The 18,063-nt window shown below is 40.1% G+C and overlaps 1 protein-coding gene across 2 annotated transcripts in view; it reads right to left on the bottom strand.

The window, feature by feature from the left end:
- Positions 1 to 18,063, bottom strand: part of RASA2 (RAS p21 protein activator 2) — a 99,924-nt gene that overhangs the window by 41,039 nt on the left and 40,822 nt on the right. For both annotated transcript variants that reach the window (XM_065410634.1, XM_065410635.1), the window contains exons 5-6: positions 14,834 to 14,910; positions 1,592 to 1,675 (exon numbers count right to left, since the gene is read on the bottom strand). In XM_065410634.1, coding sequence (XP_065266706.1) covers positions 1,592 to 1,675; positions 14,834 to 14,910 — 161 coding nt within the window. The remainder of the gene's footprint in view (positions 1 to 1,591; positions 1,676 to 14,833; positions 14,911 to 18,063) is intronic.

Below are 18,063 nucleotides of genomic sequence, written 5' to 3'. Positions count from 1 at the left end.
GTTGTATTAGGAAGAGAACATCACCAGACAGACATTTAAATTGTTTTATTTAACTAAAACAACAACGTTAAGTATTCTGGATTTTTTTCTTCAACAGCAAACATAATATTTTAACAAAACAAGCATATGTCCCTCGAGTCTCACATTTATCTCCAGACTTCTTCTCCTGTCCAGATCTATTCCGTCCCCAACAATCTTCTATTTGTTGAACTTTTTGAAACTTTGCACTTTTAGAGAGAGGTAAGGGATTGACTCTTGTCCCTCTGCAAATTTGTGTACACATAGAGTTGAGGTCTGTTATTTCTCACCTCTGTGTATTATTTATTTTAAAACATTTTTGCTGTTAACAAGCATGTTACCTCTGGAGACACAAATCCGCAGTTTGAGAACTGCGAAACTAAGCATCTCTGATTGTATCCTCTAGACTGAGCATTGAGTCCCATTGGGTAACTAGAAAGATTAACCTAAATAATCTATACAGAAGCCTATGGAACCCCATAAGATTGGGTCCCTAATGAACTATTGGAACTCATTTACAAAACATTACATGAATATAGTGTCTCATACTATAGAATTAATAATTCCTATTCCATGATGAGATATCTTTGAGCTATAATGTATCTATCTTTAGATAAAATGCTTTTTGAGGGAAAAAAATTATCAAAAAAATCAGATTTAAATTAAAAAAAAAAATCTGATTTATTTATTTATTTTTTTAAATAACTGATTTTTATCCACGCTGGATTAAAATTTGGAATGGATAGAATGGATTGGAACAATTTTCACTCCTGAAAACAGCATATTTGTGCATCTGCCTCCACAAATGAAATGCTCAGTGTTCCTTCTCCATCCCCTCCTCTTGCTCCACTCCTGTTTTCTATTTTAAGTGGTGGTGTACATGGTTATTATAACCACATAATATTGCCTCCTTTCTTCCCAGAGACAGAACATGTCACTTTCAAGAACTGCTCAGATACTAAGTATTACCTTAAAAAAAATAAAAAATAAAAAGCCCTTGCTAATTCTAAACTAAGGCAGACTGATAGAAAAAAATCACTAAAAATAAATCACTAAAAATACTTTATGTAAATAAGCATTCTATTTATTTCTCATCCCATCTAGCAATTCCTGCTCAACACAGTGCTCAGTGAGAAACACAGCAAATATGAAAACTACTATTTTTTGCTTTTAAATAGGTTTTATATGGTCTTAACAGACACAAAGGTACATGACTTATAACATACATAGCATATGTTCTTATACCATGGACAACCTTAGCCTGTAAAGAGATTTTCAGTGTAAGCAAAATTAACAGAGAAAAAGTTTTGTTACATGAGACTATGTACCTATATATCGTTCAGTGCTGTTTCTATACTAACAGAAGTTTGTGTAGAACACGTACACTACATCGTAAGAAACTGTTGGGGGAAAATAAAGATTATTCTCTTCAACACTAAAATCCATCCATCCAATTAATTATTTAACAACTATATATTTGAATTCTTTGGTTCAGAGGACATAGCTATCTCTTTCCTAATTTAGAACAGCATTTAGAAATACTGAATTTGCAATATAATTCAACAAATGTTACCTAGAAGGACCCATAAGAGACACCGTTGCATAAGGGTCACAATTCTGTCCATTTACAAGAGGCAACCCATGGCATTCCTTTATGCTAAAATGAAAAGAGAAACAAAGAGTTAGTGAATCAATGTATCATTAACAATTTGACCAGCTGAAAAATTATTCTGTCCTTTTAAAGCAAAGAAGACACTTCAAATCAAACCAATAAAGAGTTATCGTGAGCCAGTACATTGTTTCAGCACAGCAACGATTAATAGATCTGAAGCATATTGGATTCCACATGGTTGTACTATATATCCACACCACATACAACAAGTGGACTCCACCACCAGACTATCCAATCCAGTTTTCTAGGCATAACTTAATGCTAGATGACAGTCAGGTGTACAATTAGTCTGAAGCAGGTTAGTGGGTCTTAAGGACCCTTGGGGGCGATTAGATACCATGAAGTAGTCAAATACCAGTCATGTGTTTAGGGTAAATAAAACCCAACAACTTAGAAATGATACACAGAAAGTTACTGTGAATGAGAAGACTAGATTTACTTGTTAATTTGACTTAAGAAGGACAAGAAGACTTGCCAGTAGACCTCATCTACACTGGGCCAGCAGCAGTGTTCAGAAGCCATCTGAATGGGGTTTAAACCTTGTTCCACCTAAGCTAGTTACTAACTTGGGTTGGTTGATCAATCCAGTAGGGTCAAATTGTGCTGGATTCATGTTTTAAAGTGCATGTCCAAACATTTTAAATACATTTGTAACATGGTTTATATGCATCTACTCTAATGGCCAGATGAGAGAAATCTGTTTACCTCGAAGAAGTCAAACTATTTCTAGGACAGTAAAACACAATCTACCCTTAAGTCTTCAAAGGCACAAACCTGCAATATGTGGTGGTATATTTCAGCAGGCGATCCCAAAGACATTGGGCCAGATCCTCAACTTGTCATGATCCATAGATTATAAGCACAAAAGGGACCACTGTGATCATTTTGACCTTCTGATTTAATTCATGTTTGAACTAGAGGATATCTTTTAGAAAAAAAATAATCTTGGTTTAAAAATTCCCAGTGATCGAGAATCCACCACAAACCTTGGTAAATTGAGCCAATGGTAAATTATCCTCACTTAAAATACCAGTCTGAATTTGTCTAGCTTCAACTTCCAGCCACAGACTCGTGTTATATTTTTGTCTACTAGAGTGAAGATCCCATTATCAATATTTTGTTCCCCATGTAGGTACTCTGAGCATGATCAACACACCCCTTAATCTTCTCTTTGTTAAGAAAAATAGGTTAAGCGCCTTAAGTCTATCACTATAAGGCATGCTTTTCAGTCCTTTAAATTATTCTCCTGGCTCTTCTCTGAATCCTCTGCAATTTATCAACATCCTTCTGGAAGCATGGACACCAAAACTGAATACAGTATTCCATTAGTGATCACACCAGTGCCAAGTACAGAGGTAAAATAACCTCCCTATTCCTAATCAATATTCCCTTTTATATACCTAAGGACTGCATTAGACCTTTTGATCACAGAATCACACTAGGAGCTTCTGCTCAGCTAATTATCCACCACAATCCTCAAGTCTTTTTCAGAGTCACTTGCTCCCAGGATAGAGTACTGCATCCTATAAGTACAGCCTTCAGTTTGATCCTTGATATATAGCTTCTTATTCAGCTGTATTAAAATGTATATTGTTTTCTTTCCCGCAGCTTACCGACTCATCCAGATCGCTCTGTACACTTCATTATTTACCACTTCCCCTATCTTTGGGTCATCCAAAAACTTCAGTGACGATTTTGTGTTTTCTTCCACATCATTTGGGGGGTGGGGAAGGCTACATAGCATTGGGCCAAGAATCCATCTCTGTAGAACCTCACTAGAAAAACACCTGCTTGACAAGAATACCTCCTTTACTGCTACATTTTGAGATCTGACTGCCAGTTTTTGATCCATTTAATGTGTGCCATGTTAATTTTTTATCATTTGTAGGTCTTGGTTTGTTTTTCTTAAAAAAAAAAAAAAAAAAAAAAAAAAAAACACAAAACAAAACAAAAAATACCAAGATATCCAAGTATATCAAATCAACACTATTACCTTTATCAGCAAAACTTGCAATCTCATCAAAACAAGATACCAAATTACCCTCCTTTAATTCTTTACTAATCGAGTCCCCTATCAGCCATTCCGTTATTTGCCATCCTGCTTCCTAGTGTGATTTGGTATCTGTAGCAGACATTAACTAGTTCCTCATCTTGTGCTTATGTTAGAACACTGATCCATAAGCATGCAAGACCATTTTCTTCCAAGTTGTCAGTTACTCAAACAGGTAATATTTTTGACAGTGCTATTCATCCTCCCCTTTTGACCACTCGATCTTTCCTAAGTAGAATATACCCATTGACTTTAACATCCCACTCATGTGACTCATTCCACCAGATTTCAGTAATACCAACTAGACTGAATTTATTATTATAAATGAGCAATTCCAATTCCCCCTGTTTGTTACCCAGACTCCTAGCACTGGTGTAAAGACAATTAAAGAATTAATTCTCCTTGCACACTTTGGTTCCTTGATTAACTTTGTTCCCAACATCATGATTTTCAGCTAAATGAGTGCTCATTTGTTCCCATTTTTACCTTCCCCTTTTGTTATTAGCTTAATGCACTGCTCACTTCTCTGGCCAGCCTGTTTCTGGGAAGTTTGGCTCCCTTTCTACAGAAATGGCAGCCATCTAACTGTACACCCTCCACTCTCCTAGCAGGTGGACCAATGTTCCACACCAAAACCCTCTACTTTACATCAGATATCAAGCCAGGGATTCACTTCCAGATCTTCTGCCTTCATTCTTTCACAGGATAGGAAGGATCTCCAAGGAGATCACTCAGACACTGTTCTTCAGCACCCTACCAAGTTCCTGAAATCATCTCCAATTTGCGAGACATCACACGATGCAATGTCATTAGAGCAGGTATGTACCATCACCAGTGGATCCTTGCCTATAAACTTCAGAAGCCCATACAATCTTAAAGTGACATCTCACACCTTGGTTCCAGGATGACAGCACATTGTCCTGTTGTCTGCTTGTCCCTTGAAGAACGTTCTTTCCTTTCTTCTTAGCATAGAATCCCTGAAAAGGATCATTTATCTTCTTTGGATAGTTTAAGTCCTCTTTGTGGGTATGCTTGATTTTCTTATGGGTTGGGCTGAGCAGCCATCCACAGGTGTGTCCCATACACCTCTCCAGTCCATTCAACCAGATGGATCTTCAGAGAGATCTTTTGCAGTTTCCATGCTAAAGGACCCTGTATCAATCGGGAACTTCTATCTGTGTGGAATTCCTCATGATTCTCTCCTCTCTGATGCTCACAGCCTGCCCATCCTGGTCTGCCTCCAGTAGCATAGAAAACCGGCTTGTCCTCTTGCCTCTGGTGGTTACAAGCTGCCACGCCTCTGATTTTCCTCCCCCCTCCCATTCCTTGGTGGCCACTTCCTTTCTTTCTTGAATCTGGGGTAATGAAGCTTCCTGAATCTGGTTGTCCAAGAAGCCCTCTCTGATGCCGCATAGGGTCTATACTTGTCCTTCCATTCCAAGAATCTTTTCTTCCAGCACAGCCACCAAATTGCACTTCATACTCAGGGAGTTCCTTCTGGCATCAGACAGGAAAGAAAACATGGCCCATCCACTGCAGGTCACAACCACTGATCCATCACTAGCTATCACAATACCGAATGTAGAACTGTACTAAGAAGGAAAACCTCTTTTAGTCCCTCTCCAAACCCCTTCAAAATTCACCTGTTTGCTGCTCACAGGTTCACCAAGCAAATGACTTTTATTCTAAGCTTCCCTGCTCAGCTCTACCCCCTCACTACCAGGGAGAAATTAACCACTCTGACTTCAAACAGTGGGGCTAATCAAAGGTCGTCAGACCACAGCCACATGGGCCTTCCACGACATGAACAAACAGATGTCTCATCTGCCTACCCAGGGGCTCACAGCCCAGCCACACACCCTTTACACAGAGAACAATCAAACAATCAACAGACCAAATGCCAAAGATAGATGCAGCTCCACTGACTTCAACATTACTCCAGAAACTCTGGGAACCTTTAGATCCATTGCACAGACCTCAGCCACTTGAGCTAACAGAGTGTTTAGGTAGGTTGCCCCATTTGAGACCCTTTTCTAGCCCCCTGCCCCCCACACCGTGCACCCCTTTCAAGTGTCAGTCCCATGCCTCCACTGCAAGTGGGAGGCCTATGATAATATAAAATATTAGGTGAATGTATGGTCTTAACCCGAGGATTACCCCCCACCATTCCCCCCACCAAAAAAAAAAAAAAAAAAAAAAAAATGAAATGCCTAACACAGGAATCACTATTTCCTTGCTGCACCCAGAAAAAAACATCCCTTCTTCAATTAGGGAAATAAAATGAGCATGGGTTTATGTCTGCACTTCCAGCTCTACAAAGGCCTGTTCTTAATTGAGCTTGCAGGTTTGCCTCATATACTGTACTCCTGTCACGATTCATCTGACACAATCAAATCCCACCCTACCATCATCACTTCCCAGCATGGCTTGTTCTCAGTTTAGTCACATGATCCTTTTGGGGAACAAACTCTAGAATGTGTTCTGAAAGGACCAAGCTTGAAACAAGGCTGGCTGAACTCATGCCACAGCTACCCTTAGAGGGGAGAGTGTGGCCTGTGCCATTTCCTTTGTTCTGGAAAACGTCTCAGGAAGACTGCTTCCAAAGCTGAAAATACTTCAGCCTTTATTTCAAAATTCTTAAAGGTAACAAATACATTTCCCCTGCATTTGCCAGTTGACAGGGAGTGTGTATAAAAACAAAACAAATGAAAAAAACCAAACACGTGTAATTCTGGTTCAATGACATTTTGAACTTTATGACAGGGATAGCTGGAATGTCAAGTCTAGATACTCAGGAAATAGAAATGGCTATCAAAGTTTTACTCTTTCATATCCAGGTTCGTCATTCCTTATAGTGGGAATTTTATAGCTGTGAAATCCCAAATGTTGACCTTTAACAAATGGATTTACAGACTGCAGTATTCAGCTATGGTCACCCAGGTATCAGTGTGAAGTTTTCTCCTGCTAGGCATCCAGAGATGCCTAGCCATATGATTTGTAGCGTCTGACTAACAGATGAACAGTTTAGTCTCCACCTTGTAGATTTCATCATATGATAAATATTTTCTATCAGGCCATGAACCTGCTACTTTTCTGGTCCAGTGAACTTTAGTTTTATCTGAAAGTTTCAGACCTTTCAACTGGTAGGATATTTTGATAAAACTTCCAATCACTCATCTACTCATGCTTTGTTACCTTTTAGTGCTCAGAGCTGTTTTACAGACACTCTATAAGACTATTATGTTTTTAGTCACTCTGTGACTACCATGTCTACTGTCTTTCTTTTCAAGTATTTTGAGTCAATGCACAATGAGGGAAGGGCTACTTAATGAGTTGCAAGAAAGACAATTAAAACTTCCAGAATGAGAGCCAATGTTGGAATACCCCACTTTATTAGTGAGGAGTATACAATACTGACTATACAGAAAGTGCTGTCTGATCTAAAATTTTGTTTGACAAAAAGAGGCTGCCATCAGGAATGCAGCTTTAAGGAAGGATGTGTAGCAAAACTGATGGTGTTTAGGGAGGTGGTCCAACATGCACCTGAGTTCCAAGGGGTCATTTGGTGTATTTCTGGAGAATTAATTACATGGTATCAGATATAGAAGATACCTACCACAGCTTGTTCACCCCTATTATGGGGGAGGTAGTTTATTAATGCTTTCTGTAGTTGTATGCCTTCAGATCTGGGGTCAGACTAGCCTGTTCCTAAATTCCAGAATTTAAAGAATTTTGGAGACCTGGCTTGGATTCCCCACCACCCACCCCCAGTCCACACAATAAATAAAACTTGAGCCAAAAATTTTAGCCTATTCCAAGTTTGTTGATTCCTGCCCCAATCTAGGAAGGAATCAGTTTCTGTTCAAGAGTATCCCTTTTTCCTCAGTTGTATCTAGTTAGACCACGCACTCAAGATCACACAGCAAAGCAGTGGAAAAAAATGGAACAAAACAAATAACTCAGGTCGTTTTGCTCCCAGTCCAATACCTTATCCACTGAACTACACTCAATAGCCTTAATTCAATAATTATAAATCAACAAATGGAAACTAGTCTATTGTTTACCAGGTCCTGGATGCAGGAAAGGAGATTAAGTCAGCTACCGAGGCTCGGGGTGGCTGCAGAACTTCACTGTACAGCCCTTTCTGACTACTTCTGTAACCCTACCTAGTGATCTGGAAAGGAGGCATAGCATTGGGTTGAGAATTTGTAGAGCCTTACCCCTCAGGAATTCGATCTGTTCAGATGCATATGTGCACAAGGATTGCATTCATGTGCACAAAATCTGTACAAGAGGAACTTTTGAAAAGGATGGTTTGTTCGTAATTGAAGGTCTAGAATATCTCCTCTGTACAGGGCTCCTCCTCTCTGTTTACCCTCACTGCATACTTTAAGAATGCTATTAGATATTTGGATGTCTGTCGGACACACTTGCCACCTTTAACTTGAGACTATTTTGAGCCTATTTCACTGTGAAGGCAACATTCATTCAAAACAAAAATGAAAGCTACAATTGAAAGTTTGTCAGAGGGTTTATGCTGAAAGTAATTTTTAGGAATCGTCTATCAACCCTGCATCCAACCAAGGCCAGTAAGCCCGTGATCCAAATTCTGCCCCTTCCCTGTTAATTTTAAGATACCCCTAACTAGCTAGTGGTTAGAGGGGAATTACCTGGCCCTCTGCTAATTATGCCAGGGCATCTTCATACTACATCTTGATCAGCAATTGGCCAAGCTACCTCCTCCTTCCCCAAGTTATTACATACATCATCCTAAAAAAAAAAAAAAAAAAAAAGGACTGACTGGCATCTAATGATAAATTGACATAGTTCATATTCACAGGCATGAAGAGCTGGGAAAACCACATTACTCCTCTTCACATATAAGAAGTTTGTAGTTACTTCAAAAAAAAAAAATTAAGGGTCAAAGTTTCCTATTACATTTTTAGCTAGAACTAGATCTATGGATAGGAGTGGTGTTTCCCATTGCTGTCTTTTTGTAAGCTGCTTACTATGCTCTCAAAACTTCATCTGTTCCGGAAGTTAGGGAAACTGTCAAACTTTTAAAAAGTAAAGGGTTGTTTTGCCAGAACAGGGCCCATTGAAGGACATAAGCCAAGAACAAAAATAGTGCTACTGACTATATACAGAATGCTGTGAAAATGCACAAAGTAAACAAACTTCAAACATCGCCCTTTAATTTTTCAGTTACAGTAATAAGAGAAGATAGTTGTCCATGTGAATTTTCTGCTTTTGTTACATGATATTTTCAAGTTGATTGTATCCCTTTAAAATAAGAAACTTAAAGCGCCTCCACACAAATAAATAAAAAGGTAATCTTCTAGGCTCTTCCATAAATTCTACAATCTCAGAGAATCAATTATTGTTTTATGTGTAGATATATAGGTGTATGTTTAGTACATAAAAATATATATTATGCATAGAACATAAAAATGCATTTGTTACTCTGAGACTACCAGCAGGTTGCAGAGCATTAACAAATGTGTCAAGTTTTAAAGGTACTTCTCCCTCCCCCATTTCATAATCTCAGATGAAGACAAAAAAATGCTGACGTAACACTGGACTGATTAACGCACACGTTTCTACCACATCAGTCACTGGATGACTACAGCGACCACGAGAGAACCCTAATTTCCTTTAGATCATTTCCCTCTCAAAGACATCCGAAAAGAAGGTACAGTGCAGTAACCCACTTCCTATTGACAACTGCACTCTGCAATAGTAACTTTCTAAAGCAACTTCCCCCCCCCCATCATGAAGTCAAAATAAAACAAAATTTTAACTGTAAAAACATCTTAAAATAGTTAAGTACTGTTAATTTGTATATCTGTGCATGCTAAGTGCAAAAACTGACTGTGCAAAGTTAGGGTTGGAGAGAAACTACAAAATGTTAGGAAATTCCAAACATTCAGCTTTTGTTTTTTTGCTGAATCCACGTGAGGGAAGCTGTTCTAGTTCTCCCTCATATGGCACTTGTACATATTCCAATAGGGGACACTGAAAAAGGGGCAGCAAGACATCACTGATCAGACTGTCAGCCAGTGTGTTTAACTTATGAGTATGTGTAGTTAAAGCAAGCTGCAGTACCCTACACCTAGACTCTTTTAACCTAAAAAGAAACCATTGATGTATTCCCAGTCTGACTCGATTACTTTTGGGACAAAAATAAGTTGTTACTAATTTTGCTCCTATCAACAGTGCAATGGAAGAGTCAGCTAAATTCCTTTTCTAGCTCCTGCACCAACTGAACTGGTCAGCCAAATTCAGATGGCATAGTTCCACTTCTTTTGTTCTTTATTATATTAGAAACTAAGAATTTAAAAAAGCAATTCAATTAGTCTTATTGCCCCTCAGTGTTTTGTCTTAGCCTTTGTCTCCAGGGCTTCACAGTCCTTACAGCCCTCCCTGCTGAGGCTTTTCCTCCATCCAAATCTTGCTCTCTACAGACTTCTCCATCTCAGGCCTTCCACTTGATCTGAACGGAGATTGCTCCTCCCAGGTCCTTCCACAATTCTCGGTCTCTTGACCCGCTCTCCTGCACGAAAGGCAAGCAGCCTTATATGCAATTTCAGAGAGAACATATAAGTAGGAACAAGAATGTGACTTACAACTACAGCTCCCAGTTTTAAAAGGCTTACTCAGGGGTGTGCGCGGAGGGGTGGGGAGGCGCAAGCAGGGGCAGCTTCCCCCCCCCCCCAAATAGTGGTCAGGGGCACAGAACTTCTCCAGCCCCGGGGCCATGGAGGCAGGGAAGATCAAGCTCCTGCCCGGGGCTGGGTGGAGCGAGGGAAGATTGAGCTCCTCCTGGGACCAGGGGAGGCAGTGAGCTTCTGTGCTCCCTCCCACCCCCAAAAAAAGGGGTCAAAATTAAAATTCCTGAGCACACCCCTGGCCACTTACATGTCCCAAACCCAGTGCCTATTTCTAAATGGTATGCGTAACAGGATAGCAAGATATACAAAAAGTCACTGCAAACACACAGTAGCCTACTTCCACAATTTTATGTAGTTGGTTAGCATTACGAATTTACTATTTGTGCATTCACAGGATATCACAGCTCCTTTATGCAGATTAAACAAAACAAGAGCATCTACCATGAATTGAGTCAAGTGACAATATCCAAAAGAGCCTCAAATCCCAGAAAGCATCCTGCACTTTCCACATCCAATAGTTAAATAAAGTGGAAATCTAAAAAAATGTTAAGATTTGAAATCTGAAAGAACAGGGATTTCAAAATGTTAAGATTCCATCCTTTAGAAGTTCCACATCTGGACACACAGAGCTAAAAAATGTACATACTACATATTCAGCACTTGATAAGTCTGGATGTCTGAATTCAGAGACAAGTAAAGCGTTCATACCAAAACCAAAGTACCACCAACTCTCAGCCGCTAAAAAGGATTAAGTGGAAAGATCTAGCAATGGACAGAAAGAAAGCATTCTGTTCCTCCTCCTGCAGTTCTGAAGGATTGAAATGCAGAAGTAGGCTTCCGGTTCCCTTGAAACCTACTAAGGATAGAGGGACAAGAGATGAGTCACAAGAGTACTTTGACACAAATCTACTTCCCAAAAATGTGTTTAAAAGTGACTGATCCTGTACCTCCACCATCCTTCCCAAAAAAGTCAAACTGGCTCCCAGAAGCAAACAGAAGAATTTATAGCCTTTTATATCTCCAAAAGACAAAAGGAAAACAAGGTGAAAGACAAAAAAGTTGCTATTTTCATGAAGACATTTCACTAGGATCTTTTGGTTTTTAGGTAAACCCTCAATTCCATGCAATCTTGATTTTAATAAGAGCCAAAATATATGATTTTTTGCACAGCTTTACCTGCAGAAAGCTCAGTTATAGCTGACTATATTAAATGTATCTTCAAAAGCAATAAGTAGTGCTGGGGAGGAAATAATGAACTGGGAAACAACCACCAGATGCATATTGAATTTTGATCCTTTGTAAGAGAAACACCTTTAAACTGTGCACTTGTATTCTCCTTTGCAAATACGTTTTCTAAATTACTTAGCATTATTCTAATCAGAGCTAATAGCGACAGCTCAAGATAAGACTGCTTAATACTTCCCCTTATAAAGCCATTTTTCAATTGCTTATAACTTTGTTAAACTGTTTGGTGGAAGTTTTTCATGCTTGCTCTCTGCCCCAGGCAAAGCTTTCTTTTCTAAAAATTTCAGTGAAAACCATCCAGCTATTTTGAAGAATTCGGTTTTGCAAAGCTATTTTTATCTATATTAAAATTTCCATCAATTTCGGTGAAGAACACAGTGCCTCTGTGCTTTGGAGCAGAAATGTAAGTTTAGCATATAGACAGTCCTGGTGACAAAGGTATCTTTTGCTGTCATGATAATCCATCCACATTTGGCAGTTATGTCTCTGGAAATGGCAATCTGCATATGCTCATTGTTTGTCAGAGACCTATTGCTAAAATTTCAGAACATGCCAATTCCGCTGAGCATGCTCCAGTCCCACTACAAGAGTGAGAGTTAGAGCTTTAGGTGGGGAGATGAAACAACATCAGTCACAGTTATTCTTCCCTTTAAGTCAAAGGTGCATTGAGTTGGGAGCCAGGAAACCATCATAAATCCTAGTGTCAGTTCTTATACCAACTAGTGTTAATTCTGTGCACTTCACAGCTGTTACAATTAAGCAAGGTCTTAAACCCTTATGTTAGGGTATGTCTACACTGAAACACTGGATTTTTCACACTCCTGAGAGATGTAGCTATGCCGATGTAAATTCCCAGTGTAGACCAGCCCTTAGGAGATACCTTACTTGTAGAATAAAGAATAGCTAATGGACATTGTACAAAGTTACTTCTAACAAAGCTTGAGCATAGCCCAGCCCAGCCACACTGCCTTTCAGAATGTGTGTACCAAATTTATGCCCTTGCTGTGCTGCCTAACTAAACACTAGACCACATTGCTCTGCAGAGCAAGACAAAGCAGGCACTCCCAACTTTCAACATTCTCTTGGTACTTAGCAACTAGCTATTTAAGCTACTTGCAAAAAGTAATGCCTGTTGGGACTAGGGGCTGGTTCTAACAGAGACTAATAGTTCTCTGCTGCCAATTACTCCATTAGCTCTTTAGAAGTGTGTGCTGTGTATTTAAAGGTGGTGGGTTCCAAACTTGCTAGTGACACATGCAAGGGTTAATGTGGTTCCACATGATGGAATTTGTTTTTTCAGTTTGCTCTTTTAAAAATCTAGGAGATTAGTGTTCTTGGGACATAGAAAAATATTATGTAAAGTTGCTTGACTTTGCAATCAAAAGCTAGGAAAATCCAGTATTATGGTTATATGTGCAACCTTAATCCAGCCCCATCATTTTTATCCAAGCACCACATTCTTTAGTTACATCATCACATAACACTTCTGATTTTGCATAACATGCTCAGTGAATGAGGTGGAGGGTTGCAAGTAGGAAAAGAAGGTTCTCTTGTGTTTAAGGCACTAGACTGGGACCTGAGATAGCTGAGTTCTATCCTTGGCTTTAAAGAAACCTACTATGGATGCTGAACAAGTGCATCATAATGCATACACACTGAAGGGAGCCAGATTAAGGCAACCCTAAATCTGGCATTTCCAATTTGAGCACTTGACACTGCAATATTAGCATTCTTTAATTTATAGTCTTTTGTATACAATATTGAAAGACATCTAGCAGTTAGGGCACTGGATCACATGTCAGGAGACCTGGATTCTATTTAACTTCACCACTGAGTTGCTGCGTGTTCTTGGACAACTCACTTTTCCGTTTTAGGACAGTGTCCCCTTCTGGAGATTATACTTACCTGCACTCTCCTTGGTAAAGCACTGAGATCTACAAGTGAAAAGCACTTATACCAGAGTTATCAAGCTGTATTCTGTTTTATGACATAACCTGAAGCTAAACTGAAGTCTCTGTACCCTTATCCAACTAGTTGATGGTCAGGTCACAGCCATTCCAAAAGTATCTAATAGATGTACAATGTAAGACACTCCCCCACCATACACACCCCTTATTTAAGTCTAAAATTTGCTGCCAACCTTGCTCCCATTTTCATCTACTGCCCCAATCCGTCTGGCATGGCTATGTACTTCAGCACTGTCCATTAAAGTTTTCATTTTAACTTTTAAAATACGTATTGTGTACTCAATATTCCAAGTTTTACTTTTCATTATGTTGGGAGAGCCAAGAGACAGAGGAAGAAGCACTACTGTAAACTGTAACAGTAGTTACAGCTAAGCAGAAAACTATGAAAATCAAATTGCTATTCCCACCTAAGTAGTCTCCTGCTAAAGGACATGCTGGGCCAGGAGAAAGTCATTTTGAAATTAAACCAAAGCTGAGCCTCCCAGATAACTGAAAGTAAGTCCACACAGTCTCAAAAGTGCCTGAGGCAACTGACTAGGGCTTGAACTGCGAGGTTAAAAATAGCAGGTTAGATGTTTGGGCACTGAGACCCTCCTCCCTTGCCAGGTTTCAGAGCCAAGGCTCCACCCCAAGCCTGAACACCTACACTGCTATTCTTTGCCCCACAAGCCCTAGTCAATTGACCCAGGTGGAGACTTGCCTTTGCAAGGGTTTTTGTTGTTGTTTTTTAGTTTGTTTGCTGTGTAGTTGCTGTGTACCCAAAACAGACCACAAGTATTGGGTTATGTACAGTAGGGAAATTTTGGGAAGTTCCCACCAATGCCAACATCAGTTCAGCTCTGCCAGTGGTTGCAATGTTTGAAGTCCTAGCTACTGGCTGCCACTGGAACTTTCAGCCCTGTCAACCAGACCTGCTTTGAGCAGGATTAGAAGACATTGTGCTTAGACACCAACACCCAGTTTACATTAGGGCTCCTGACATGGATGGCACTCATGCAGCTTTAAAAAAAAAAAAAAATCTGTTTGCAATGCTGAAAAACTTTTGTGAAGTCTCCCTAGTGTACATATTGCCCCTACAATTAGGCAAATTCCAACACAGGCATTTAAAAAAAGTTTTGGTGCAGCATTGTGTAGAAAATTACAACACAACCTTACTGGTTCTTTTAACAGTAAAATCAAGCTCCTTTTAATGATTCATAAATATTCTTACTGTACTACTAGTTGCTGGCACACAGATCCATTATCTGTTATCAGTTCATTCAGTTTTAATTCAAGGTGAACTTTTCCCTGCAAAAAATAAAAATATCACATGTAAATATTTTTGAAATCCTTTATTTCAAAAGTAGTAACAGCACATAGGAAAGTAACGTGCACATACTTTTAAAATATAATTTATCCCTCTATATAAGATGTAGAACGTACTCATTTAAAAAAAAAAAAAAAATCAGACATGCTAGCAGAAAATGGAGGTAAATCAATGGCATACTAATGTTAAGGGGAACATTTCTGGGTAAAGAGCTCACTCCTGCTCCCACTGACTTTAATGAAACCTATTGTCAATCTTGCTAGAGCCAACTAGTAATTTAGGGCCCCATCCTGAGCTAGCAAAAAATGAGACAAGCAAGTCTTGATATGCAATATATGACCAAACACTACTATACCCAGCAATATGGGACTCTAGAACCTTCATTGTTGCCTGTTCTAACTAGGCTTAGGAGGATGAGAGGCTGCTAGAAATATTTATGAGTGAAAACTGAGAAACAAGTTATTACTGTTTAATACATGCACAGCTCTAGCAATGTGCTAAGTGCTTTCCAGACTGAGGAAGTGACCTCTTCTCATTATCTAAGTGTTTGATCTAAATGACAGAAAGTAGTGAAGAGCAGCGAGAGTGAACTTTACTTATTTCCATGATACATGTCTCATGATTCAGTCTAGCGTAACAGTTCTCTGCAGTGACAGCTAGGGTTTATAAAACAATACTCAAAATATTTATATGCTGTTTGATACAACGAGAGATACCATTTGATTTCAAACAGATTTTGAAAATGATGCATGGGAGTTCTGTTATTTGTTAATAGACTTTGTGCAGTAGTCACCCAAATAAGTGTACTTAATGTAGAATCTCATTCATACAAACAAAAACAGCAATTGTTTCAGTTACAGCTCTGTGAGGACAAAGAGTTCATCATTTACAGAGGGTATGGGGAAAAATGGCTATGTATCTAATCAACTTTGGGACAACACTGCAAAATTAACATACATACATCTTTGGGCTCTTCCTCTCTACATCTCAATGAGAACACATTTGACCTGGATACAAAACCAGAATGGTTACTTATTCTACAGTAACTGTAGTTCTTCTAAATGTTGTAGTTAGTGTGGATTCTACTGTAGGGGGTATACACCTCATACACATAAGTTTGGATTTTTTTTCCTTTTCACTAGCAGTGTATCAGGGCTGCACACATGCCCTATGCCTCTTTGTGCTCTGACATGAGATCTTAAAGGCAGGGCAGCCATGACCTACCATCAGTTCCCTTGCAAGTCAAACCCCATGTTGCTAAAGCCTCCAAATAATGGTGATGGAGGACAGACTGTGGAATTCACACGGACTATAACAGCTTCACGAACCACAGTTTTTGTAGGGTATGCAACTATTTTCTCTCCTTCATGTACATGTCAGTGTGGATCCCATGGTAGGAAACTGACAAGCAGTATCGTCACTGGACAGTGATAGCAAGGAGTTTCAGCTGTCATTTAAACAGATTGAAATATTGCTCTTCTGAATTTGGCATCCAACCTGGCTACCATTCAAGTGCATAAAATATTTTAACAAAAAGTTAGAGGGCTGCTTCCCATAGTTGCCTGGTAGATCTTGGAGATTTGTGTGTTTGGAAGCAGGCAGACAATGCCACCTGTATCCTGGTAGAGTGTGCCTGGCCATTTGAAGGGAGAGGCTTGCCTACTTGACAGCAGATGGAAATTCACTGTGTGATCCACTTTAAAATGCTCTGCAATGAGATAGCCTGGCCTTTTGATATACCAGATGTCACAGAAGACCAGACCTCGTGGAATAGGGCACAGCAGCTTTTGAAGGTGGTGTTCTCTAGACTGGGTCCAACATGGGTCTCAATCTTGTCAAATTCACAGATGTATCAAAGGACCAGTGTGCACTGCCAAAGAAAAGCAAGTCCTCAGTCATAACCTGTATCTCTTTAGGGATGGTCCAATGGAGCTTAGAGCCATGATGCTCGGTGCATGGTTACTACGGTAGCTAAAGACCTGATCATGGCGTCGTAGGCATCCATCACTGCTTACAAAGCCATCTTAACAGCATAATTAAGGAAGGTCAGCTGGTGGTCAAGCTCTTTTCTACGGTCATAAGGGAACTTTACAAGGAAGGCTGTCATCCTGTCTCACGTTAGAAAGTTATACTTGGCCAGGAAGGCCTGGCAGCAGCCATACACCGATATAGTGACACTAAAGAGTACAACTTCCTCCCAAACAGGAAGAGGCATTTGGGGTCTTCATCTCCAGCATATTTTTGTTCTCTCTACTTTTCTTTTTCACACAACTAACAAGTCTAGGTTTATGTGACTGCACAAGTACTCAAATCCTGAATGGGGTACCAAGCACCTCTACATGTTTTGCCATTGATGGCTGGTGTCTGCCCCAGGGCTTCAGGTGGGACTAGTTTTCCCCTATTAATGGGGAGGGTGATCCTGGCTGGACCATAAACTGACAAGGTGTCAAGCTTGTGAGACTTCTGAAATCTCCATCAGCAGAGTCTAGGGAATCCGTACAAGGCACTCCTGCAAAGCTGTGAAGTTACCTGATGCCAAGGATACTGCTTCATCCAGTGTCAAGGAGGAGAGATCCTTTGATGTTGGCAAGGGATACTAATGTTGCTCAGCCCCTGGATCTGCCTCCTCTTGATATTCCCCCATTGGTTGTCTGGCCAGAAATGCCCCTTGGGAGAGAGATCTCTTGCTCTTCCTCTGTGGTGGAAACTGGCTCCTCAGTAAAAAGGTGGGCCCCAGTGTTCTCAAGAGGGCCATGGTGGCATATTGTATGGGTACAGATAACTCAAAGGCTGTTGGCTGGACCAGTGCCAGTCTTGGTGGGACAGTGGTTGCTAGGGCCTGTAGGAGAAACCTGCAGCTGTCTCAGTAATACTGATCACAGACCTTGGTTGGGGGGGGGGGGGGGGGAGGGAGATGGACGTTCTTTGCTAGATGATGGTTAGAACATACACCACAGCATTGGTGAATAGAACTCTAGGAGTAACAAGAGATGCACCAATACAGAGACAACAGACCTGGTCTGCTGGAGTCCAGGGTCGATGCCATGAGGATAGTCAGTGTTGGTGAAGTATGCTGCCTCACAGTGTGCTTCTTCTCTCCACCCAACAGTCCATAAGGCTGTTCTCCAGAAGCT

This window comes from Emys orbicularis, chromosome 9 (genome assembly GCF_028017835.1).
Source record: "Emys orbicularis isolate rEmyOrb1 chromosome 9, rEmyOrb1.hap1, whole genome shotgun sequence".
NCBI lineage: Eukaryota > Metazoa > Chordata > Testudines > Emydidae > Emys > Emys orbicularis.
This window is presented reverse-complemented; position numbering and strand designations above follow the sequence as displayed.